This window comes from Erinaceus europaeus, chromosome 1 (genome assembly GCF_950295315.1).
Source record: "Erinaceus europaeus chromosome 1, mEriEur2.1, whole genome shotgun sequence".
Classification (NCBI taxonomy): domain Eukaryota; kingdom Metazoa; phylum Chordata; class Mammalia; order Eulipotyphla; family Erinaceidae; genus Erinaceus; species Erinaceus europaeus.
In genome coordinates this window covers 103429658-103454086 of record NC_080162.1, presented here as the reverse complement: position 1 = coordinate 103454086, position 24429 = coordinate 103429658, and the positions used below count along the sequence as shown (strand labels likewise).

General features: G+C 49.9%; 3 protein-coding genes across 6 annotated transcripts in view; all 3 read right to left on the bottom strand.

The window, feature by feature from the left end:
- Positions 1 to 1569: 1569 nt before the first annotated feature.
- Positions 1570 to 5668, bottom strand: LOC103107952 (cytochrome P450 26A1). Of its 2 annotated transcripts, none has more exons than XM_007516790.2 (7): positions 5445 to 5668; positions 5076 to 5300; positions 4272 to 4562; positions 3991 to 4149; positions 3088 to 3222; positions 2377 to 2529; positions 1570 to 2108 (listed from the first exon to the last, which is right to left on the bottom strand). In XM_007516790.2, the coding sequence occupies exons 1-7, from the start codon at positions 5631 to 5633 to the stop codon at positions 1767 to 1769; spliced, it is 1494 nt and encodes a 497-aa protein (XP_007516852.1). In that variant the 5' UTR covers positions 5634 to 5668; the 3' UTR covers positions 1570 to 1766. The 2 variants fall into 2 exon arrangements, with proteins under 2 accessions (XP_007516852.1, XP_060047914.1); XM_060191931.1 differs by having other exon boundaries at positions 4272 to 4436; positions 5445 to 5657.
- Positions 5669 to 9803: 4135 nt separating this feature from the next.
- Positions 9804 to 20639, bottom strand: LOC103107981 (cytochrome P450 26C1). The gene is made up of 6 exons (XM_007516820.2): positions 20436 to 20639; positions 19652 to 19876; positions 18606 to 18881; positions 16394 to 16549; positions 12932 to 13264; positions 9804 to 10181 (listed from the first exon to the last, which is right to left on the bottom strand). Exons 1-6 carry the CDS (start codon positions 20637 to 20639, stop codon positions 9804 to 9806), a joined length of 1572 nt encoding a protein of 523 aa, XP_007516882.1.
- Positions 20640 to 23043: 2404 nt separating this feature from the next.
- Positions 23044 to 24429, bottom strand: part of EXOC6 (exocyst complex component 6) — a 208150-nt gene continuing 206764 nt past the window's right edge. For all 3 annotated transcript variants that reach the window (XM_007516793.3, XM_060191945.1, XM_007516792.3), the window contains one exon: positions 23044 to 24262. In XM_007516793.3, coding sequence (XP_007516855.2) covers positions 24130 to 24262 — 133 coding nt within the window. In that variant the 3' untranslated portion in view covers positions 23044 to 24129. The remainder of the gene's footprint in view (positions 24263 to 24429) is intronic.

The window sequence follows — 24429 nt, the reverse complement described above, 5'->3', positions numbered from 1 at the left end:
AGAGTCACCAAAGATGTTATTTTTAAAGGCCAACTGTCTGGCAAAATGAAAAATACTGAAACTCTTACAAAATAACCGTGTATAAACTGTCTGAAATAGTGTCCTCAGGCTAGTTGAGTGATCCAGAATGAATACTGGGGTGGGAGTGGGGGGGCATCTCTGCACACCATTGTCCACAAAAGCTTTACCTAACCTAACACTAAGTAAGCCAGTAATTTTTCTTCAAAAAAGAGAAAAGAAAAAAGGAAAGAAAGAAAGAAAGACACTATAAGGTTATTACAAAGCATTGTTATTATGTAAACATACTATAAAATTCAGAGGATTCCAGCAATAAGAACAACCCAAGTTCTACTTAGAGAAAGTAAATTCAGGTAGAATGTGTAACTCTAATTGCAGACAGAACTCTTTTCAAACACCTATTTAGACCACCCAGTTTGTACAACATTGCCAAATCCTAAAATTGTAATGAAAATTTTAAAGTCCAAAACCTACGAGCCATCAGAGGTTCAGTAAGCAGATTGTGCCATTTCCAAACTGAAAATGTGCTTGCACAAGCAATTTACCGGGGCTAACCTTTCTGGATTGAGTCTGGCCTTCAGCTCAGAACATGGTTATGCCAGGGTCAGAAATGTAACAAAACTGTGCTTTCACGGAGGTTAGCCAAGGTTCACAGGGTCATGACTAGGCCATTTTATCAGTCGTGTCAGGCTCACACCCTATTGCCTGGCATAGATAAAAAAAAAAAAAAATCTTTATCTTGTCAGTTTACTAGATCTATGCCTCTCGCCTAATTTTCAATAAGGAAAACCTGGAATCACTTATCTAAATTAGCAAACTATCCAATTGAAATTTTATTTTCCAATGCAACTTCTGAATAAAAGAAACATGTCAATGAATTTTTTTTCAGTCTTCTTTTAGTAAATGACTAGGCACAACTAAAGTGAATGACTTTGTCTTAACTGCTGAAATCCATGCTGGTGATGGTATATGACAATATGGATTCTTATGTTTATTAAGTAGACTAAGTTTATATTCTACAAAGTTACATTAAAATGTGGTAGACCTCAAAGTGTTACCTTTTCATAGGCACTCTTTCCAAAAGTAAAACAAATTGTTTTAAAATTTCTAAAATTAACTTGCATCCTCTACTTGTAAAATCTATAAAAATTACGGCAGAAAAATCTGCAAGCTTAACTATGGAATGGCAGATACACACATATAATACATTTTTTCTAAGAATGCTTAAGAAGTAAAAATTACAACTAAGCTTTCTTACTTCTCCACAGAAAACAGGTAGACACAGGTAACAAAGTCACCAGTGTAGACATTTAGAAATCTGGTTAAGTATGTTCAGTATAATTGTTTGGATGAGTTTTCCCCCATGGAAATGTTTTTTTTCTTTTAAAATTTTATTAATTTATTAATGAAAAAGATATGAGGAGAGAGACAGAGATATCACCCAGGTACATGTGCTGCTGGGGATTGAACTTGGGACCTCATGCTTGAGAGTCCGGTGCTTTATCCACTGTGCTGCCTCCTGGACTATGGAAATCTTAAATACAAGACAAGCATCTTCAGTTTTTACTTTATTTGGAAACTATACAAATTCATTATTTTAATATTTAAAAGTTGTGGTACCATGCTAGAGACACATAAATATGGTAATATACATTTAGAAATTAAATATAATAAACTCAACATGAGACTATGTAAAATCTCCTATATACACTTTCAAATAAAGTCCATGGTCAGGGCATTCACACCCATCAGATTTCCCCCTGGAAACGGGTGAACCTTGCTGGGAGATCATCCACAGGGCACATGGTGGGACTGGTCTTCATTGTAGGAGGTCCATTAAGAAGCCTCCAGTCACAATGCCTGGCCAACTCTACAGTAAATATTTTGAGAAGGATTTTTGCAAACTCTTTCCCAACACAGCTTCGAAGGCCTCCTCCAAATGGAATGAAGCTGAATCTAGATGCATCCTCAGGGTGAGGTAGCATGAATCGGTCAGGATTGAATTCCTCCTTGTTGGTGAAGATATCTGCCACCTCGTGAGTATCACAGATACTATAGATAACATTCCAGCCCTTGGGAATCTGGTATCCCTGCCCAAAAAAAAAAAAAAAAAGAGAGAGAGATATGAAGTTTCATAGACTGACAAACTCAAATTTACCTTTAAGTAACAAAAAGTTGTCACTGATAAGAGGGTTTGGTGGCGAGATAGACATTCATTCAGACTGCTGAACTTTGCCTCCACATGAAACAGGACAAAGTCATCAAAACCACTGCACAGGGAAGCAAAAGGGGACTGAAAACCATAGTAAAATAATAATAATAATAATATATTGGAGGGGGGGGGAACTCTTAACTCACATTTAATTCAAATGTCTTAAGAGCCACCCGAAATCCTCCTGCAACCGGGGGATTCAGGCGAAGGGTCTCTTTAATCACACACCCAATGTATTTAAGCTGTTCCAAAATTTCAATGTCCAGTTTGTTGTCTTGATTGCTCTTGCAGAGTAAGCCCTATCAAAACAGTCATACAGAAGTGAATGGTTATTTTGTACTCCCATAAAGTCAGACCAGCAGATGAACATAGGGCTTAAGAGGTAGCACAACCCAGATGGCCCCATGATGGGAGACTGTAAGGGGTAAACAGGGAGCAACTAGTGACCATTTGCCTCCACCCTTTAGCCCAAAGCCACTCTCTATTTACAATTCCAAGGGAATGTTATCACCAGCAAGCTTCTCCCCATCACCACTACCAACAGCTCCTCTGCCTTCGCCAATTACAGGCCTCCTTTTCACAAGATTGTGGACCCTATCTGAGATCTTTCAAAGTTCTACAAAAGGTGAGATAGGGCAAGGATATAACAAGTTCAGACCCTGTCCAAGTAGGACCATGGCTCAATAGTCCCTCCCCTCTATTCACAAAGCTAATTCTTTCTCCAGCAGCTGGGCCACCCTCTTGCCCTGTGCTTTGAGAATACACATGAGAGGCAACAAGCATACTGGGAAGTTGGTTAGGAAACACAATTTCATTAACTAATGGGAACAGCCCTACCTCCCCCCCAGTCCTCCTACCTTACTCTTAAGCTCCTCCCGCACTTTCTGGAGGACATGAGGATAGAGGCCCAGGTAAGTGATCAGAGATGTTGCTGCACTGGCCGTGGTATCATGTCCTCCAAAGAGGAGTTCAGTTGAAGTTTGCTTTAGTGCCTGAGAGTGGAAAAAGGAGGGATATTTATTTTATTTTTACTTTATTTTATTTTTTCAAATCGCCATGCAATTTAACAGAGCTGTTACTCAGAACCAACTATTGGCTCTGCAAGGAAAATGGGAAGGACTAGAAGTCTAGGAAAGAAACACCAAAAGAAAAAATGTAGGAAGTGGGGGAGACAGCATAATGGGTACAGAAAAAGACTCTTATGCCTGAGGCTCTGAGGTCTGAGGTCCCAGATTCAGTCCCCTCCACCACCACCACCACCACCCCACCTACCCTTCCACAACCATAAGCCAGTTGTTGAACAGTGAGTGCTCAGCTGAAAGAAAGAAAAAAAAAGGAATGGAAGGAAGAAGGGAAAGAGATAGATATAGGATGGCCAGTAAGATCCTTCTACTGGAAATTTCAGAATTAAAAGCCTTGGTTGTGCTCAAATATCCTAGTATAACTTGTACTTCGCAAACTCCAGCTTTCCGTTTAAAACCTGGAAGGGCTAGGTGTGTGTGTGGGGGGGGGGGGGTGTCACTCCCTTTTCACCCTAGTCTCTCTTACAGCTCTGGGACCCCACTGTCCCCACCTTCCGGATTGCCTCAGCTTTCCAGATGCCACCCTAGGGTCTGCACTCACTGCCCACTCTGAATAGCAGCTCCCACGTGCCGTGGGCTTTGGGAGCGGTCCTAGGGGGTGGGGTGGACTCCCGAAAACGCGTTTATGAGATCTGTGCTTTTAAACTCTGCAAGTGCCTCCCGGAACCTGCCACTCACCTGCATGTCCAGCCTCTCTCCCCTCTCCCAAGAGTGCTCGATCAGCAGCTGCAGCACGTCTTTGCAGCCGCCGCCCGCTGGCGCCGCCTGCAGCCCGCAGATCTTGGCGCGGATGTTCTCCTCGATGCGCGAGTGGATGAGGTTCCGCGCCTTCACGCCCTGAATACAGAGGGTGCGCGGCGGTGAGCAGCCGCCCCGCACCCGCCTCGTGTGTGTGTGCGTGTGCGTGGACTGGGGGGGGGGGGCAGCCAGTAGCTCCGCGCCCTGCACGCCACCCTTACCCGGTACAGCCCGCTGAACGGCACGTCGATGGGCAGAGAGAAGAGATTACGGATCATTTCCTCGAAGGCCTCCACCAGCTGCTGCTCGGCTTCTCCGCCGCTAGCCAAGCTGGGCTCGCAACCCAGCAGGATGCGCATGGCTATTCGGAACATGAGGCGCTTCACCTGCGGGTAGACCAGGAGGCCGCGCTCGCCGCAGCTCAGCCACTGCTCCAAACTGTTGCCCACTTCTTCTGCAATCACCGGTACATAACACTGGAGTGCATCCCGGCTGAAGGCCCGCATGATCACCTGAGTCCCGAGAACGGGGGTGTTAAAGTCGGACCCTAGCCAGCTCTCTCGCCTTCCCTATTAACGACCCCAGTTCTACCATACTAGACCCAAAACACTCGCTTCTTGGACATGGGAAGAAAAAGAAAAAGAAATAATAATAACTGAGCTTGACATGGTCCCAGCCTGACACCTCCTGTGGCAAGGGCTCATCTTGCACCATCCACCTCCCTGAACCCCTGCAACTGCTGGTCACTCTTCCTGCCCGGGAGCTGTCACCCCGGTCCTCACTTTTGTTTTCTTCAATATTTTTATTATCTTTATTTATTTATTGGATAGAGACAAGTCAGAAATCGAGCGAAATGGGGGAGAGATAGGGAAAGAGAGAGAGAGAGAGAGAGACACCTGCAGCCCAGCTTCACCACTCCAAAGCTTTCCCCCTGCAGATGGGGACCAGGGGTTCGAACCTGGGTCTTCGTGCATTGCAGCATGTGCACTCAACCAGGTGCGCCACCATCCGGCCCCGGTTCTCACCTTCTTGCGCTGCTTGTGCGAGGAGTCGTGCAGGCTGGAAAGGCAGCCGGAGCCCAGGATGGTGCGCACCGAGGCGGGCCAATGGACCGACACCAGCCGGTGCTCGCCTAGCAGGATGCGCCGCACGTTGTCCGCGCCCATCACCCGCACCGTGGGCCGCCCAAACAGATGCGTCTTGTAGATGAAGCCGTAATTCCTACGCTTCATCTCCAGGAACTTCCTTCGCTGAGAGAGGAAAGGAGGCGGAGAGAAGCGGGCGTGAGGGGGCGCCGGGGAGCCCCGATTCCAGTCGCCTCCCTCCCGAGGGACGCCCACCTGGGTTTCCGCGGGAGCCCAGAGCCGAGCCCGTCCCGCTTCGAGCTCCTTTACCTGCAGCACCATCTGCAATGTTTCTCCAAAAAAGGGGAAGCCCATGGTCCCCGGAGGCAAAGGGAAGGGGCAGCTGCGGTCGCGACTGCTCACGCAGTACAGATCCCAGAGTTTCACGGCGGCCAGGAAGAGCAGCAGCGGCAGCACGAAGGTGCAGAGCGCGCTGGCCAGCAGCGCCGGGAGCCCCATGGTGCCCGCAGCCTCCCGCGCCACCTGCCGCCGCCAGCGCTGCGAACCCCGCCGCGCGCCCGCTTTATAGGCGGCCCAGGTTACTGCCCACGTTACCTTGGTCAGACAAATTAGTTCACCGAAAGTTCATCTTTAATTGCGGATTGGGCCCCTGACTCCTCCCCCCGCGAGGCACTGCCCAAAATCGTTAACCGTTTGTTCTGCGCCGAGGCAGAGGTGGCGGCGGCCGCTTCCCTCTCGGAGCCTCCTGGGGTGCTGGGCTGGGGGAAGCCCCCCTCCCCCTCCCCCTCTCTAGGTGTGCGGAACTCCCAGGCCGCAGCCGCGGCTTAACTGGGCTCCCTGGAGCGAGAAACTCCAAGCCCCGGGCTGCTAGGCGGTCTCTCTGGAATTCTTCCCGGTAAGTCCGACCGGCTGTTTCCAGCCGGGAGCTTCTGCCTTCACTGGATTTCCATTTACAGGAGCCCCGAGCGCCGCGTGTCCACCTGCTGGAGAGGCGAAGGGACGCGCGATCACTGATGGTCCAGCTGCCTGGTCCCACAGACGTGTGGAAACGCAGCTCTTCCCACTCTTCCAAGGACCTCTGCGGACAAGTCCATGTTCAGCACCCAAAAGGAAGTCGCAGGGAGTCCAGCTAGACCCCCCAGACCCCTTTTGGAGGCCGACACTAATGAAGTCCTGCTTAAGAACTTGAGAGAGATAGTCTGCAGGTACCTGAGGACACCAGGTGCAACTCTGCAAAAAACTGAGCCCCTGGCTCTGACGCCGGGATGGGGGAACCCCAAGAGCAGTGCGTCGCCGCTGGACAATTGGAGTTCTGGGATACGACTGCATCCAAGGAGATTTTGGGGTCCCTGGAGCTTTGCAGCCCAATTGGCCAGGGATGGAGGGTGAGTGGGGGGCGGGGAGGGGGAAGATGAGGAATGGACCTTAGCCCAGGCAGGAAACGCAAAGGAAAGAAAGTCCGGGAGTCTGGGCACTGCGTCTTGGCTTCGTCTCTACTTTTGTGACATTGGGCAAGTCACCACACATCCGTGTGCTGGTTTCCTCCTCAATACGGAGGCGACCTGTCTGCACCCCGAGGTAGTTGTCAGTTTCCAAAAAGAGCCTCTGGATTCCAATATTCTCCCTTCCCCTGGACCCCCATTTCCTGGCACGCTAGTTCCCTGGGTGACCTGGACATGTTGGCAGTGGAGCCTTTCTTGCCTCTCCCAGCTCCCACCCAGTTTCAAACCACCCAAAGGAGAGGGGTGTTGGATCCTAAGCCCAGGCATTTCCACCGCTGATGAAAGAGTTGAGGGGATTTCTACTGGGGACCTGGCCTTTTGGCCTTCACCCAATTGCAGTCAGCTGCTATTGCGGCTGAGGTCGGGGGCTGGGACACTGATGGGAGCGCACGTGCGCTCCCGGCTGCCCACGGATTCCGTCTGCATTCGCTGCGCTGAAAACGAAACAACGCTGTAGGTTTATTTATGTAGGTTTATTTAAAACCCAGCGCTGGGTCTCCAAGGAGCACTCCGCACGCCTTGGGAAGGCTCTCTTGGAGATGGGACACTCTTTGATCCTGAGAACTTGTTAAATTCCTGGCCTTCGGCGGTCCACGTGATCCAGAAAAGCAGGCGAGGTAGGGAAAGGCAGAGTCGCAGCCCCCCACTCCCCCCCAAAAATTGTCCCAAGACCACAGCTTTTTGGTGAGTTCGTACGTCCTCTAATTCTGCCCGGCATTTAAAAGGCTTCAGGGAAGGCTCTAACCCAGGGTCGCTTCCTCCAAGGACCTGAAAGCTGTATAGTAAACACTGCCAGCCAGCTTCTGGGCAGCTGCAGGATCCCGGGCAAGACGCGCTGGAAGTAATTCTCAGTAACTCCCGGCCCGCCCCATTCGGGACTGAGCCTGCAGCCGCACCGCGGAGCTAGCGATGGGGGCGTGACCTGGGGCCCATTCCCAACCCTCGGGCCTGACCCGCCTGTGACCCCTGCAGGCCGGGCCGTGACATCCCAGTGAACTCTACAGGGCCATCTTGCCAAGTTCAGTGCCCGCAGGGTCACAAGAAGAGCAGGGACCAGCACAGTGGAAATTGCCACAAAGGGGTGTGTGTGTGCTCGCGGGGGGGGGGGGGGGGGGGGGGGGAGTTATCTGCTCCAGGAGAACCATGGGGGTATCTCCATGCCAGAGTGCATATCATTAAAGGATCTCGAAATGGGGAGGGGGTCGATAAGGAGCCTAATAAGAACTTTGTTCTAGAAACTGCCACATTTTCTTAGATGATGATAGGCAAGGAAGTGAGTTGGTTTGCTGGAAAACAAAATGTTTCCAAGCTATATATATTGGCCTGTGGGATTGCTAAAGGCTGGAATATTATTGTCAGGGTGGGGGGAGGCAGTGAGGACCCAGAGTTAGACTGAAGATAGGTGAATTAGAGTAGCTAACGCACTCACCTACTTCACTCGGTTCCCTTCAACACCTTTCATCTCTTGAGCACTTAACTAGTCTCGGGGTTCTGTGCCTACTGTCCCTGCTACTTGGGGCACCCCTTATGTCAATTTGCCACTACCTAATTCCTTCCAAAGTTACCTCAGAGAGAAGCCTGTCTCCCCATCTTGTTGAGTCAGCCCCCCTGGCACTCTGCATTATCATCCTGTTTTCTTTTCTCTAGTGCACTTACCATTTATAGGACACATTCTTGCTCTTGTTTGCTGATTTACTTACTATCCACCTCCTCAGTGAATTCATTCAGTCCAAAAAGGCAACAATCAGAGGGACCTGGAGATGCTAAATTCTGAGTCCAAGCATCTTTTGAAATCACTGAAAGTGAACTGGGATAATTGGGGATAAAACTGGAGCTGCTTCTAGAGGGATGTATAGTAGCCACAGAGCCTAGAGCAGGTAAAACAGGTCTCTAGAATCAGCTACTCCTACTTCTGAGAGTCCCTTCCCACATTTCTATTCTCTCTTCAAATCTGAATCAACCCCAAGTTCTCCAACCACACAGCCCAAACTGCAGTTTCTCAGGTCAGACTGTCCCACTCTGCAGCCTCAGGAGCACTATGAGGGCAGCCCTGGTTCTGTCACTTATGCTGACTCTGGCGCCTGCTGAGCCTAAAACCTGGCGCCAGGCCTGTGATCTACAGTGGTTGATGAATTGCCCCGATGGAAGGTTATGGCGGTGTCAGCTGAGATTGGAAGAGCCCGCTGCACTCTTGTGCTACCGACCCTGCCACACACAGTTTGCTCCATCCCCCTTTTCTTCAGGCCTCGGATCCACCTTAAGCCTAAGGTCAGTAGGGCACCAGCTTCCTTCTGGTTCACTAAAGGGTCATCTGGGGGGGCTGACAGTCACTTCCCAGTGGGTCAGGTCCAGCTTCCCCCAGGGCTATCTGAAGAAGGGTGGACATTTAAGCTGGCTGTTGGGAAGGAAGCCAGGAGAGGCTCTTGACTTCGATTTAAACACTGGTAGGAACATCTATATTGGAAAGGTCCAGAGTTCTGGAGCCAATATAGGGGTTGCTGTGAAATAACAAAAGGTGTTCCAGCTAAGCCTTAGCCACTTTGCCCAAATGCTGCCAGGAAACTTTGATTCTTGGCCTTTCTGCTTTGGGTACAGCTATCTCAAAACCCCTCTGATCCTGTCTCAACCGCTCATGGAAATCATCAGTTCCCGAGTGCCTAGTCTCCCCTGTATAAATGAGAAGGTGGAAGGCGTTCTTTAGAGTAGAAGTTATTCTTTTAGGAAGCCACCAGGTGGATCCTGCGATGTTGACCTGTTTAGAGTCCCTGGAGCGCCCACAATCCTGAATATGCCCCTGCACCATCACAACCCCCCCAACCCTGCCGCAGAGCAATTGCTGCGCCCCGCCAAACCAGGACCAGCCGACTTTGGGGCTTCCATTGGGAACCTCCTTGATGTTCTTATGACTCAAAGTTAGTCTAGGGACTTTTGGGGCGACATTTGGAAGGTGCATCAAAAGGCCTGATACAAGATTTCGGGGTGTCCATAGGAGGAGGCACCAATCCACTGCTTCTCTAGCGCGGGTGCTTGCGTTCCTCCTCCCTCCAGAGTCCATCAGAGATCGGCATTCAGTGACCATGTACAGAGTGCTCACCCAGACCCCGGGCAAACGCCAAAGGGCGCTGTGAGCGCGCCTTGACCACAGGTCCAGTCCCTGCACAGCCGGTTAGAGGAGTGGCTCTTCCCGCGCTGCGGCAGGCGCTAGCGGGTGGAACCAGAGCTGCAGCCCGTCCACTGGGTGCACGATGGGCACCGTCTGCAAGGCGGGGAAGGCGGGCGTGGCCAGTTCCCAGCTCGCCGTGCGCACCAACTCCACCGCGAGCAGCTGCAGCACCGCCTGCGCCAGTTCCTGGCCGAGACAGCTGCGCGCACCGCCCCCGAAAGGGATGTAGTGGAAGCGGCCGGCGGAGCCCCGCGCATCTTCGCCTGCGGGGCCGAAGCGCTCCGGGTCAAAGCCCTCTGGCGGACTGCGGTACACGGCCGCCGTCTCGTGGGTGTCCCGGATGCTATACATCACGCTCCAACCCTTGGGGATCTGGTAGCCCTGCGAGGAAGCGAGAAGACCGCCTGACCAGGATGCACCTGGAAAACCCGCCTGATTCCACCCTCCACTCCTCCCCGCCCCCGGTACTAGGTCACCAAAACTAGCAAGAAGAGGACACCTAGGAGAGCACTGCGTTCCAGTCCTTCTCTGGTGAACTGTGCAGCCTCAATACCTCCGAGCTTCAGTTTCTAACTTGATAAAGTGAGAACAAATATGCCCATTCTGTTGTGATGATGTGACTGCTTAGTGATCGATTATTTGTGTCAATGTTTGTTTGTTTGGGTTCTGTCTACTTTTTTTTTCTTTTAACGTTACATCAGAAGGTATAAATAAATCCGAGTTCAGTACCTATCAGTTGTCTGGGCCCGAACAACGCAAATGACAGAAACCCCCAATCCATTATGGTCAGTTCATCCGCAAAAGCCTTTCTTTGGACCAAAGTGAAATCTGTTTGTCTTTACCCGCTACTCAGGTCTTGTAGTCATATTTCACAAGGTGAATATGAGAAGTAAACCTGGGGGGGGGGGCAGGTGGTGGCGCACCTGGTTAAGAGAGCACATTACAGTCCTCAAGGGTCCCTGTTCAAGCCCCTGGTCCCCACCTGCAGAAGGAAGAAATTAAGCAGAGCTGCAGCGCTCTCTCTCTCTCTCTCTCTCTCTCCCTCTCAATTTCTCTCTGTCTCTATTCAACAATAAACCGTGTGTGTGTGTGTGTGTGTGTGTGTGTGTGTGTGTGTGTGTGTGTGTAAGAGGAAGAGAGGAGAGAGATTTTTATTTTTCTCCCATCCTCCTATCAGAGCACTGCTCAGCCAACTCTGGTTTATGGTGGTGCTGGGGATTGAACCTGGGAGTTCAGAGCCTTGGATATGAAAATCATTTGTGTAACCATTATGCTATCTCCCCAGCCCTGGGGAGTCCTTTCAAAGTTGGAAGATGTGGGCCAGGTGGTGCCACACCTGGCTGAGCACACATGTTACAATGCTTAAGGACGAGGAGGGTTTGAGTCCCTGTCCTTATTTGCAGGAGGGAAGCTTTGTGACTGGTGAAGCAGTGTTGCCGGTGTCTCTCTCTCTTCCTCTCTATCCCCCCTTCCCTCTTGATTTCTGGCTTTCTCTATCCAATAAATAAATAAAGATAATAAAAAATAAAGAAATTAAAGCACAACTGATAGGAATATCTGCATTATCTGTCCACTCATAAAGCAAGCATGACTGACCAAAAATAAATAAATAAATAAAATCAGATGGAAAAAAGTTGGAAGGTGTCAGGCCCAGTATGGAAAATGGCTGAGTGGATAAAATATCAAACCTTCAAAAGTAAATTCCTGAGTTCATTCCCTGGTATCACATATGCCAGAGTGATACTCTGGTTCTCACTCTCTTTCCCTCTTCTCATAATTTCATAAATAAATAAACCTTTTCAGAATGTAGGAAGGCAGCTTTCATGTCTTCTCTGCACACCCCCAGCTTTTCCACTTGTTGCTATATCTTCCATCCTCTCTAACTACCCTGCTACCCTCCTGACCTTAACTGGCTCCATCCATCGCATTATGCATCACAGGACATACTTTGAAACCACTTGGGGAGTGCTTTCTTTCTCCAGCCTCATCCCCAGGCCTCAGTACCCCCTGTCCTCTGCTCACCCTAGTGGGTGCTTCTCTTCCCCATTCCCTAAGATCTTGTAGGACACCCCAGCACCTACAAAATGAAGTCTGGATTCCAAAAGTACTCAGCCCAGACACTTCTAAACACACCACTAGTCAACCCACTTATGTCTGAGCTGTCTCCTCTCTGTGCCTCTGTCCTAACCCTTCACTATGCCAGCTCCCCAAATGTATTTGTGTGTGCAGCAGTAGAGATCTCTCTTCTTCACACCATCTGGATGAAGCTGTTGGTTGAACAGTTCTCTATGACTAGCTCCTGGAGGGAAGATTCCCAGTCTTGCTGGAGGCTCCAATCCTGGTGTGCAAATGTTTAACTCCATTTTGGGGAGTTAAAAGTACCTTCAGGAAAGGAAGTGCCCATTCAGCCTAAAGCCTCCCCAGCCGTGTGGGGTGGGGAGACTGAAGCTACAAGCAGTTCAGGCAAGTACTTCCAGCTTGCTGGCATCAGGACACCACTCCCCAGTACTGTCATTGTAAACCCCCTCCCCCACAGTCCTGGCAGGAACCAGAAGGGATTAAGAGTTTTGTTTGTTTGTTTTTTAAGACTAAACAGAAGAGAGAATTCACCAAGAATTAGAGTCAGGCCTTATACTTTAACTTTCCTGCCCAATTCAAGCCAGCAGTGGTCTAACAGTGCAACATATTTCATGCACAAGGCAACAGGGAGAACACTGAACTATATCCCTGACCTGTCCCATATTTTAATTGCCTTGCTTCCTTAGAATTCAGTCTAAACTGAAGTTCTGGGCAGGTAAAGATGAATACCTTTAAAAAAAAAAAAAAAAAAACCAGGGCACTGCTCAGCTTTGGTTTATGGTGGTGTGGGGGATTGAACCCGGGACCTTAAAGCCTCAGGCATGAGAATCTGTTTGCATAACCTTTATACTGTCTCCACCCGAGTAACTCTTTCATCTTGCCAGGTTTTGCCCCTTAAAATGGTCCCTGGGGAAATGGAACAGAATTTGCCCATTTTATAGGTGGGAAAGTGGAGACTCTGAGAAGGAGGCAAGAAGACCTAGGTTTCTTAATCCTTCTACCCAGCTCCTGTGGGGCGAAGAAACAGTGATGAGGAGAGACTCTGCACTTACATCGAGCTCGAAGGTGCGCAGAGCTGTGCGGTAGCCCCCGGACACGGGTGGCAGGAGGCGCAGCACCTCCTTGACCACGCAGTCCACATAGCGGAGACGGCCCAGCGTGGCGAGGCTGAGGTCAGGCTTGCAGCCACAGTCTGGCCGGGGCCCCACCGCTGCACCCCCAGAGGCCCCAAGGACACAGCCACAGGAGCGCCCCAGCCCCAGAGCCGCCAGCTCCTGTCGGATCTTGGAGACCACGGCGGGGTGCTGCAGCAGCAGCAGGACGAGAGAGGTGCTGGCACTGGCTGTAGTGAAGAAAGCTGCAAAGAGGAGTTCCACCGCCGACTCCTGCAAGACAGCAGCGACAGGCCTGAGTGTGTTGCCGGGTCCCTCTCCTCTTGGCTGCTGGCTGAGCTACACTCGACCCTGCCGCTTCTGAAGCACGCCCCCCCCCCCCCCCGCAAGTGGGGAGCCGGATCTCCAACCCAGGTACTTGTGCAGATCCTTGCTATGTGCTATGTGCACTTAACCGGATGTGCCGCTGCCAGGCCCCGAACTTATTCCCTTCTCACCCAAACCTTGGGAGGGATGATTATTTCTCTTGTTTTGCAGAATCGGGAACTGAGGCCCCAAGCGGTGCTCGAGGTCTTTTTATAATCAGCAATCTCAGTAGCCAGGCTCAGAAGTCCACCAGCTTAGTTAAGATGCTACCTGCATTGGCACTGGTGAAACTGACCAGGACACTCACAGCAGGCAATCTCACTTTGAAGGCAGGCAGCACTGAGGCTGCTTCTCCCAGCCAGCTGAAGTGGCCCCATTGAGTGACTGAATCTCTTTCTGTTTTTACTCTGCCAGGGAAGGTAGAGGGACCTGCTGACTTGACCTCCAACCTCCAGTCTCACTGTCTTCCTCTGTCTTTCCAACTCAGATGTCTTCCTTCCTGGCAGCACCCATAGTTTGTTCCTCTGGTCATAGGGTGTGTACCCCACCTCTACTGCAGTTGGAGGACAGGGGTTGTGTCTTACTCACTGCTGCATTACCAGTCTCAGCATGAAGCCTGGCACTAAATAGGTATAATTTTTTTTTAATCTTTATTTGTTGGATAGAGACAGTCAGAAATTAAGAGGGAAGGGGATGATAGAGAGGGAGAGAGACAGAGAGACACCTGCAGCATTGCTCTGCCACTCGTGAAGCTTTCCCCCTGCAGGTGGGGACTGGGGGTTCGAACCTGGATCCTTGTACACTGTAACATGTGCGCTCAACCAGGTGCGCCACCACCTGGCCCCTAAATAGGCATAATTTGTGATGTGAATGATGTTATTCCATATCTAACTGTACTGGACAAGATGGAGGAACTGGAATTGAAACTTCAGGTTCCAAAATCCTCCCAGGCCAAACTTGATCTACCTCAATGTTCAGACCAACAGACCAGAATGGGATCTTTTCTTGACAACTAGTGGATGTTGTCACTCCTCTTGCCCACCCTCCCAAAGCAGGGGGACCATTGATTCTTTTCCACACCACTCCTATTCACAGCCCAGAACTGTTCCTATTATTGGGTTTCCCATATTATACATCAATTTCTTTTTTTAAATTTATTTATTTATTCATGAGAAAGACAGAGGGAGAAAGAACCAGACATCATGCTAGTACATATGCTGCTAAGGATTGAACTCAGGACTACATGGTTGAGAATCCAGTGCTTTATCCACTGTACCACCTCCCAGACCACACTGTACATCAATTTCTAACTCCCTTAACTCTTCCAAATGTCAAAACCACCTAGCAGCCAAGATAGATTCCCAGAGCAGAACTAAAGCAGAGCCCTATTCTTCAGTAGCTAGATGATGGAAAAGGTGAGAAAGAGAGTCAAAGAAAAGATCGGGGTTGCTTACAGAGACCTGAGCTGTTCCCACTGCTAACATTCTCACTGTTCCCCAGTCTCCTCACTCCTTCTTGAGGTCCTGGGCCATTCCAAAGCTTCTCTCTTTTTATCTCCACTGCACATACTCCACTGCACATATCTCCACTGCATATACTGCATACATTGGGAGGGTTCTATATCTTTGCAAAATCCCACAGTGGCTAAACACACAGACACACAGGCAGAAGTGCAAAGTTCTCATGAAAGGCTGATTTTGGAAAGCAGAGGGGGAGCTCCAAGAAGGATATGAATTTAACCCAGAGCCCTTGGGATTTGTAGGTTTGTAGAGGAGAAAAAAAAAACTGTGAAGCTGGCTTCATGGGAATCCTGTAGGGTGACAGGCAGTTAAGAGCAAAGGCATGGCCTCTCAGAGAAGAGGGTGAGGGAAATGAGGCTGTTTGGACTTGAAATTTGCTAAGAAGGATCCAAAATTCATGTGGTCAGAGCTCTATTGTGAGGGCTAGTGTATATGACTGAGCCCTGACTGGTACTCAAGCTACCTCTTTCTTCTCACCCTGAGGAGTGATCATTGCTTAAAGTGGATCAAAACAGGATTTGGTTCAGAGGATGCAGGCAGCACTACAACCACTGTTAGAATATAAAATAAGGGCTGGGCAGTGGCACACCTGGTTAAGAGCACATAGAACTCCTCAGACAATAACTTGGGTCCACCTGCATATCAAATGTCAAGCTCAGAAAAAAAACAAACACTAATATAGTCATGGGCCCTTTGGAATATAACTAAAATAGGCCTACTATCTACAAAACAGAGACCCCCAAATCTTCATCTGCACTATTCCAGCCTTTAGGTTCATGATTAGTCAACATTTTGTTTGGCTTTATATGTTAACTCTTCTTTCAGCCACCAGGTTCCAAATGCTACCAGGATGCCAACTGGACTTCCCTGGGCAGAGGACCCCACCAATGTGGCTTGGAGCCCCACTTCCCCAGAGCCCTGCCCCACCAGGGAAAGAGAGAGACAGGCTGGGAGTATGGATCAACCTGTCAATGCCCATGTTCAGTGAAGAAGCCATTACAGAAGCCAGACCTTCCACCTTCTGCACCCCATAATGTCCCTTGGTCCATGTTCCCAGAGGGATAAAGAATAGGAAAGCTATCAATGGAGGGGATGGAATACGGAGTTCTGGTGATGGGAACTGTGTGGAGTTGTACCCCTCTTATCCTCTTATCCTATGGTTTTGTCAGTGTTTCCATTTTAAAAGTAAAAATTATATATATATATATATATATATATATATATATATATATATATATATATATATAGTACTGAGTGCAAGGACCAGCACAAGGATCCAGGTCCAAGCCCCAGGCTCCCCACCAGCAAAGGGAAAGCTTCACAAGCAGGTGGTACTGGTCTGCCGGTTTCTGTTTATCTTTCTCCCTCTCTATCTCCTCTCCTTTCTCAATTTCTCTCTATCCTGCCCAATAAAATAGAAAAAAATGGTCACTAGGAGTAGTGGATTCATAGTGCAAGTTCAGAGCCCCAGTGATAATCCTGGAGGGGGAAAATGCAAAAGAAGAGAAGCACTTACCTTCAGCTCCTGGACTGAGAGCTCATGGCCCAGTTCCCTCGTGCTGTGGATGATCATGTCTAGAGCGTCCCCTGGCTCAGCTGCCTTGTCTCTGTGAAGCTTCTCTACAATGGCCTCTTCCAGGTGCTGATGAAGCCGATCTCGGGCCCGGATGCCCTAATGAAAGTTTGGGGGAAGTAAGAAGGCTGAGGCTGCCAGACTTGAGTACTTCCCCTAGAATGTTCCCTGTTTGGTCCTGATTATGTCCTGGTATTAACCGGTTTTCCAGTTTAACTCCATGCCTGGTGCATAATAACTGCCTGCTAACAAATGCTCTGGGATTTACACTATCCCCAAATACCATTCTATCTTATCATAAACCTCTTTGGGGTCAGGCCAGTGGTTCCTAGCTTGAAAGGAAGAGGAGACTTAGAGAGGTAAAGCAACTACCTCAAGCCATGTGCCTGGTACATTGTCCAGTGAGGGTGGGGCCCGCCCACTGCACTTCCCCAGTTTAGACTCAAGCAAGGACAGTGGACACCAGGGCAGAGAGGAAGGGACACATGAAGCATTTAGAAAAGCTGACTCAGAGGACAGGGGCACTACTGACTGTTGTACACATTAGCCTCTGCACTGTGATAATGTAATAGGCTGGAGTTCCTCTCTGGAGTTCAGAATGCAAGCACAGTGAAAACTGGGCGGTATTCTTTTGAGAGCTTGAGTTTTGTAGTTAGAGGAGATTGGGTTTTAATTCTGCCTCTGGAATGGGTAGGGGAGTTGGAGAGTATGTATACCCAATGGAATATTAATCACCTGTAAGAAAAGAGATCTTTTGCTACCCCACAAATGGAACTGGGTTATGCTCAGTGAAATTAGTCAGAAGAGAAAAGACAAAAACCAGATGATCGTGGTGTGGGAGGTGGCGCAGTGGATACAGTATTGGACTCTAAGCATGAGGTCCTGAGTTCAGTCCTTGGCAGCACATGTACCAGAGGGATGTCTGGTTCTTTCTTTCTCCTCTTATCTTTCTCCTTAATAAATCAATAAAATATTTTAAAAGAGGGGGACACCAGATGATCTTCTTCATATGTGGTATTTAAAAAACAAAAGCAAGGGGCAAGGTAGAGTAATAGACTGCCTCTATCAGCAAGTCTGGAGGGTAGCTGAGAGAAGAGGAGGCAGGAGAGGAGTGGTAGCACATATTTGGTGTAGATGTGAAATTGTACCCCTGAGATAGCAGTTGTCTTGCAAAATGACATTTCTACATTAAAAAAAAAAGCCTGCTTTTGCCCCAACTAGTTGTGTAACCTGAACTGGGGAGATGGTTTTGCAAAAGAGGCTCTGACATCCAGGCTCAAGTCCCAGCACCACTATAAACCAGAGCCAAGGGAAGTCCTGGTCTCTGTCTTTCCTTCCCCCACCCTTCTCTGTATCTTTCTCATTAAATTAAACATTAAAAATTTTTAATCTCTCTGAGCTTCAGTTTCTTCATCAGTAAAATGAAGAGCCTTATATTTTGCAGCCTAAGAGGACTAAATCAGAAATGAACCAAGGTCATCAACCCACAGTCCTCCCCTAAGCTACTGTTCTTATGCAGGTAACTTGAAAACCTGGCGCCGGCTCCGTGAGAGACTCCAGTCTAGGGTTGGAGGAGGGCGGGACCTACGGGGGATGGGGGGGGAAGCAGGATGGAATCTCCTAGTGGGTCTGACTGACCACTCTGGTATCTGAAGAAGGTGCGGTTCCCAGATGGGGGGGGGAGGTGAGGGGGGGAACGGCCCTGCCCGGGGCCATAGGCGCACTGCCCGCACCCAAGCCCCCTTCGGCCGGGCTGGCGCCAGATTGGGCCACGGGCGCGTCCCATCCGTTGAGTCCCGGCTTCCCAGGAGGCGTTGAAGGTTCAAGGCGCCGCTTTGGGGGAGGGTCTGGGAGGACTGGCCAGGGCCCACCTCTGGGACCCAGAGTTTGAAACCGGCGGAAGCTGAGGCTAGGGCAGGCCCCACCAGGCAAAGCCCAGAAAGGGTGTGGGCCTCCTCAGGTCACACAGCGAATGAGGACAGAGGTCAGCCAGCCCGGTTGATCACCGCCACACTCAGTCGTCCCTCCACCTCCACGCCCGGCCATCCCTCGGTTCTTCCGCAGAGATAGGGTGCACCAGGTGGTTGTCCGTCTCCATTCCCGAGGCCCGCCAGCACCATGGAGCCCAAAGACAAAGGTGTTGGGCTGGGGTTACCTTACGCAGACCGCTAAAAGGCACGTCCAGTGGCAGCGAGAACAGATTCTCCACCAGCTGCTCGAAGGTCCGGGTCAGCTCCGCGCACTGAGCCTCTTCCAGCCGCAGCCCCAGAAAGATGAGCGCGGCCATTCGGAAGGTGAGCGCTTTGGCCGCTTCGTAGACGGACACCGGTCCGGGGGCCGCGCACCAGGAGCGCACCTCGCGCCGCAGCGCCCACTGCAGGCGCGGCACGTAGCGCTCCAGCGCGGTGCGGCTGAACGCGCGGGCCAGGACCTGCGGGTGCGCGCAGCATCGGTCCTGGCAGAGGAGCCAGGAGGCCAATTGCCGTCCCTCCCTATTCTAATCTAAGTGGCCCAGACGATTCTCGCCATTGCCGCTAGTTTCTCTCTCTCACTCTCCCTCTCTCGTTTTTCTATATTTATTTATTTATTTATTTATTTGTCTATTGGATAGACACAGCCAGAAACCGAGAGTGAGTGAAGGGGAGATAGAGAGGGAGACAGAGAGACACCTACAGCCCTGTTTCACCACCAGTGAAGCTTCCCCCCCTGCAGGTGGGGACCAGGAGCTTGAATCCGGGTCCTTGTGCACTATAACGTGTGTGCTCAACTAGATGTGCCACCACGCAGGCCCTCCCATCCATGCAGGCTCCAGCCGCCACCTCCTCCAGGGTCTCCCGAGGTAGCCCGACTCCAGGTCTGAGTCTCCAGCGTTTCCGGCATCGAAGGCACAGATGCAAGGTAACCCCAGCCCAACACCTTTGTCTTGGGGATCCCTGGCGTGGGAGAGCCTCCGGGATGGAGATGGAGGCTCCCTCCGAAAGGAAAGAACCTTCAGGTCTCAAGGCTAGCCTTCTAAGGCAAAGTAGAGGGGCAGTAAGGGGCAGGTCCATGGCCACACATCTGTTAGCCAGGAGTCAAGTGCATTCTGAACACCTCGTCCCACTCCCCACCCCCACACTGCCCCGCAGCAGGTGCCTAGGGATCCAGGCACTCCAGAGTCCTAACGCTCTGCCCTCCCCGCCACCCCGGGTTTTGGCTTACCCTGCGCCGCTGCCGGTGCGGTTCGCCCACCGCTCCCAGCAGCGTGTGAGAGCCCAGCAGAATATGCGCACTCTGCGGCCACTGGCTGCGCACCAGGCGGTGTTCGCCCAGCAGGATGGTGCGCACGTTCTCCGCGCCACTCACGCGGATCACTGGCCGGCCCAGCAGGTGCGTCTTGAATACTGTCCCATAGCGCTCCCTTCGGGAACTGTGGAAGCGAGAACCCTGGACAGACAGAGAGTTGCCCACCCCACCCCGATCTCTGCATGGGATCTGACTCAGGCTTCCCCACAGGCCCGCTAACAACTCCCTTTTCCAGGCCAGCGCGGTAACTTTTTATAAAACGGTCCCCAGTGCGTCTGGCGGCTACCCTGTGGGATTGTGCCTGCTCCTGTTCTCTCATTAGTGAGCTGAGGAAACTAAAGACTCAGAATGGGGTCAGCAGCACTCGGGAGTTTAAGGCTGAGGTGCACTCCGACTCTGGAGTCTGTTAGCAGGATGTGATGCACACACACCTTTCTTGAACCCTCCTGCTCACTGGCCCAACCTCCTCCAGCATTGTGTCCAGTGGGGTTTTAATTGCTCTGCGGGAGACCTCCAGTGACCAGCGGCCCCTTCCAAGGAGCAGGGAACAGCTGGGCAAAAGCGAGGACGCCCCCTCGGCCACAGGGTGGTGGGAAGGGTCTGGCTACAAACTCTGGAGCACTAAAAGTGAGAAGGATCCAGTGGGAGCCTGAGGAGAGGGACCATCCTGGGGGACTGCGAGAATCTACAGATCTCTTACCTGAACTAACCAGTGCAGTGTTTCTCCGAAGAAGGGCCAGCCCATAGAGCCCTTGGGAAGAGGCAGGGCGGAAGCCCGGTCTCTGCTCAGAGTCCAGCGGAGCGTCCAGAGGTGCTGGGCCAGGCTGAGTAGCAGGCCCACACACAGGAGAGCGGTGCCCGCAGCACCCAGCACTGACAGGCAGCTCATCCCCCAGGAGAACATGGCCAGGCAGCCCAGGGCAGGTGGCCCAGAATGCACAGTGCTCACCTCCTCTGTCCACAAAGGGACTTGGTGGACTGGGGTGGGGGAACCAAAACCAAGCTCTCCAACCTGGCTCTAACAGCAGACTGTAGTGGAGAGCCTCAGTGACCATGTACCCCTGGGAATGTGTGTTCCTTTTCCCTCGAGGCCCGGGCACCTGGCTTTTTTTCCGGGAGTCCTGAGTCCGCTGCCTTCTGGACCACTCGATAGGCTCTGGCGGGGATGCCAGGGGACCGCAGGCACTCCCCACCCCTCTCCCCTGGTCAGCTTTTGATAGAAACCGCTGAGGGGCGGGCAAAGAAAAAGAGCCACTCACCGGCGCTGCCAACCTGTGATCACCGGGGCTGTAACCTCCCACCCCCACTGTCCCCCCCACCTCCCCAAACTCTCCTAGTTGGTTAACCCTTCTTGGCACACTCAGGACACATTTATATACTTATTGGCTCCCTCCCTGTGGACTGATCTGGTTTCGTATATGACGCAGCCATGCCTATTTAAAATACCCCACGCAGAGTGGTGATTGGAGGCGGGGAGGGGGTGGGGGGGCAGCGGTGCTGACAGCGCGGCAAGGTGGAGGGAGTGACAGCCTGGCCAAGCTCAGGACTCAGCCTCCCGGCGGGCAGGGAAGGGGGGGGGGGGAGGAGCCAGCGGTTTCGCTCCCAAACTTCCCAGCTCCCAGCTCCACACTGCACACCCGTAGGTGGGCCGAAAGAACGAGGGAAGCAGCCACGGGCTCGGTGGGAACCCTACCCTCAAACTTCCCGATGCCCCCTCCCATTCCACACACGGTGCGCGGCTTCTCCTTTGGGGAATTTTTCGGTGCCCGTCTTGGCAAGCACCTGCAAGGGATAACTCAGGTTATAACCTGGGATAACCCAGGTCAAGATTCTCCTCTCTTCGTTTTAGGAACTACAACTTCTGGAGTCGCTCAATGGACAGTGGTGACATTCTGCCCTGGCCCAGACTTCACAGAGGAGCAGTTATCCCCTTTCTAAACAGCACTTTTCTTGGCCTCAGGGACCCTGTTCCCGGTTCCTTCCCCTTCTGAGGTCCTCTCCAGGGGACCCATCTGCCTCATGGCAACCTAGGTTTTTCTCCTTTTCCTTTCTTTTCTCTTCTCTCCCCTCTTCTCCCCCCCCCCCCACTCCTTGGGGCACAGAGGCAGAGACAGAAAGAGATCACCACAGCATGGATGCTTCCTTCAATGGAGTGGGTGGCACACATGGTAAATAAAGTAGCACACTACCTAAGTGAGCTATTTCACAGGTCCTGTTTGTTTTTACCTGAGCACTGCTCATCTCTGGTTTATGGTGTTGCGTGGGACCTGTAGTGCCTCAGGCATGAGATTCTTTTTGCATAACCACTATGCTATCTCCCCAGCCCTTTTTTTTTTTTGTCTCCCATCCCAGGGATCCAGATATGTCAGGATCTAGTTCCTACAAAGGAGGGTAGGAAGGAATGCAGGGAAAGCTTGCACTGAGAAAAGTAAAATGAACTCCTTCTGACCATCTTAACTGAGGACCGAAAACAGAGGCTCAAAAGCAGTCTTTCTCCTGTCGGGGCAAACTCAAAAAATTTCAAAGAAAGCAGTTAGGTGCAGCATGTGAAGGCTGACCACACACTTCCCGGAACATTCTGCTTTTACATTCTCATGTCTTGTTTTCAGGATGCTATACATTTTCCCAGTAGGTTTTGCCATGGACAGCAAGGACAAACAATATCTTCAAAGTAGTCATAGGACAAATTCCTTGCAAAATAAATTGGAGGAAAACATGAATAACTCTATTGTAAAGCAGCCATATGATTTCCTACATACTGAGAAATGCCAAGTTTTCTCTGACTCTTCACAAACTGGCTTCTCTCTGCCTTCTGTCAGCTGCATCTAGTCTGCAGCGTATTTCTAACAACCCCCCCTTTGCTTCTTTCCACACTTTGGCTGGTGGGAATTCTTTCAGAGACCAGTGCCACTGGCTACATCCTGGCTAGTGTTCTGTAAACCGCCGCCCCCCCCCCCCACACACACACAGCCTCATCTCAGAAACTGAATTTGAGTTCCTCAGCCAAAAGCCAGGGAGACAACCCTGAGTGCCCTGGAGGGCTGGGTAAGGCACTTCCCTGACTGTCTTCAAAGAGACCTAGCTCCTCTCACAGCTTCCCAATTTTATCATGCCTTAAGAATTAGCATGTTTTCTATGTAATATATATATTTAAATGTGAGATGCCTTTGGATAAGAGATGTTTAAGAGAATAAATATGTATCCGTTTTGATGATCCTCGCATTTCAACAACCAAGGAACAACACTATTTCTGCAAGAAGGTGTTTTAAATTTGGAAGCTCTGAATAGATATATAGCAACAACACAGGTTCAAGAAAGTGCTTAATCTCTTTAATTTATCATCACAAAGTCAAGCTATGTACATATAATTCTTTACAGGTATTTTACAGAGGCAAGTACAAGTTTCTTACAGGCATCAATCTTAAGATGGCAAAAGGAGTAGCAAGCATAAATACAGTGAAAAGCAAATAAGGATCAGGCTGATACTACCTTTTGGACCTCCAGTAATTTACACAAAAGAAAATAAGCATTTGTTTTAGGTTTTCCAGAGTTCATTTGGTTTGGCTTGTTTCCACAGTGAGGATACCTTACTTAAGCTTAGTATTTGAAGAAAGTAACCTAACCCCTGCAGTAACTGTGTGCAGGAACTACCTTAGCACAAGCTGCACCTGAGGTGGTTAGCCCCATTTAGTGCCTATCTTCTTTTAACTCAACACAAACCAAGGCAAATCTATCCTAGAATGGAGTTAGTTACAAACACTATATTTAGAAATACCCTAATGAAGAGGGGGGGGAAAAACACTGTGTCTTTAGGAAATTCAAACCACTGTACTTCATATTCACCCAAAAAGAACAAGTCATTCACATTCTTACTGAGTTAAAAGAAGAAAAAAAAAAATGAGTTTGGTTTCTGGGACCTTTAAAGATTGGACTATTTCCTTTTCAGATTAATCACAGTATGGTGGGCATAAAAGCTATGTCAGAAAATGAACGAAATGCTCCCATATCAAACATGATTCCATTCTAAAGTCAGATGCTGATGAAAACAGAAAGGTCATTCGACTTGGAACAGAAAAAAACTTATATGCTGAGGCATATGTTTTTTAGTGTATTTACAGTTTCATATACATTTGACCTGATTCATTTGTTACAGTTTTGCTTGATCTCTACAAGTCAAACAATTAATGCCATGTCTTCTACATATAAAAAGTATACAATTTACTTTTTAAAAATCCATATAAATTCTATTTGTTGTTTTGTGTTTAGCTTTTATCATTCTCTTTTCTCTACTGTGTTTCCAGATTCAGCAAACAAATTACCAGATCATAGCCAGTGTCTGCAGAGATGAATATTGAGTCAGGGATTTGTTATCAACGACTCCAAGGACAGGAAGCCTATGTGTGCTGGGACATACCATTTACCAAACTTCGTAGCTGTTTCACGACAGTCTCTATCAATTTCTGTTTGTCCCGATCATTCTTCCTGAACTGAGCAAATATGTTGTTCTTTTTGTTAGTATCCTTCATCCTAGGAATACATATGAATAACAAGTTTAGTGAAAGGAAGTTAAAAGCCATGCTGTCACAAGTAAAATATCTTGGCATGCTCTGAATTATCTCCTACTAATCCTGTGCTTGAAAATCATACTTCAAAGAGAATAGGAAATAATAAAATTACAGAGATAGCAGCCATAC

What these genes read in the sequence shown, in the direction of transcription:
- LOC103107952 (XM_007516790.2), bottom strand. Translation starts at nt 5,633, where the DNA reads ATGGGGCTCCCGGCGCTGCTGGCCAGCGCGCTCTGCACCTTCGTGCTG. An exon ending in CATTGCAGATGGTGCTGCAG is followed by an intron (nt 5,301 to 5,444) that starts GTAAAGGAGCTC and finishes TTCCTCTCTCAG; the next exon opens with CGAAGGAAGTTCCTGGAGAT. An exon ending in CGTTCAGCGGGCTGTACCGG is followed by an intron (nt 4,150 to 4,271) that starts GTAAGGGTGGCG and finishes CTCTGTATTCAG; the next exon opens with GGCGTGAAGGCGCGGAACCT.
- LOC103107981 (XM_007516820.2), bottom strand. Translation starts at nt 20,639, where the DNA reads ATGTTCTCCTGGGGGATGAGCTGCCTGTCAGTGCTGGGTGCTGCGGGC. An exon ending in CGCACCGGCAGCGGCGCAGG is followed by an intron (nt 18,882 to 19,651) that starts GTAAGCCAAAAC and finishes GCGCACCCGCAG; the next exon opens with GTCCTGGCCCGCGCGTTCAG. An exon ending in CTTTTAGCGGTCTGCGTAAG is followed by an intron (nt 16,550 to 18,605) that starts GTAACCCCAGCC and finishes AACTTTCATTAG; the next exon opens with GGCATCCGGGCCCGAGATCG.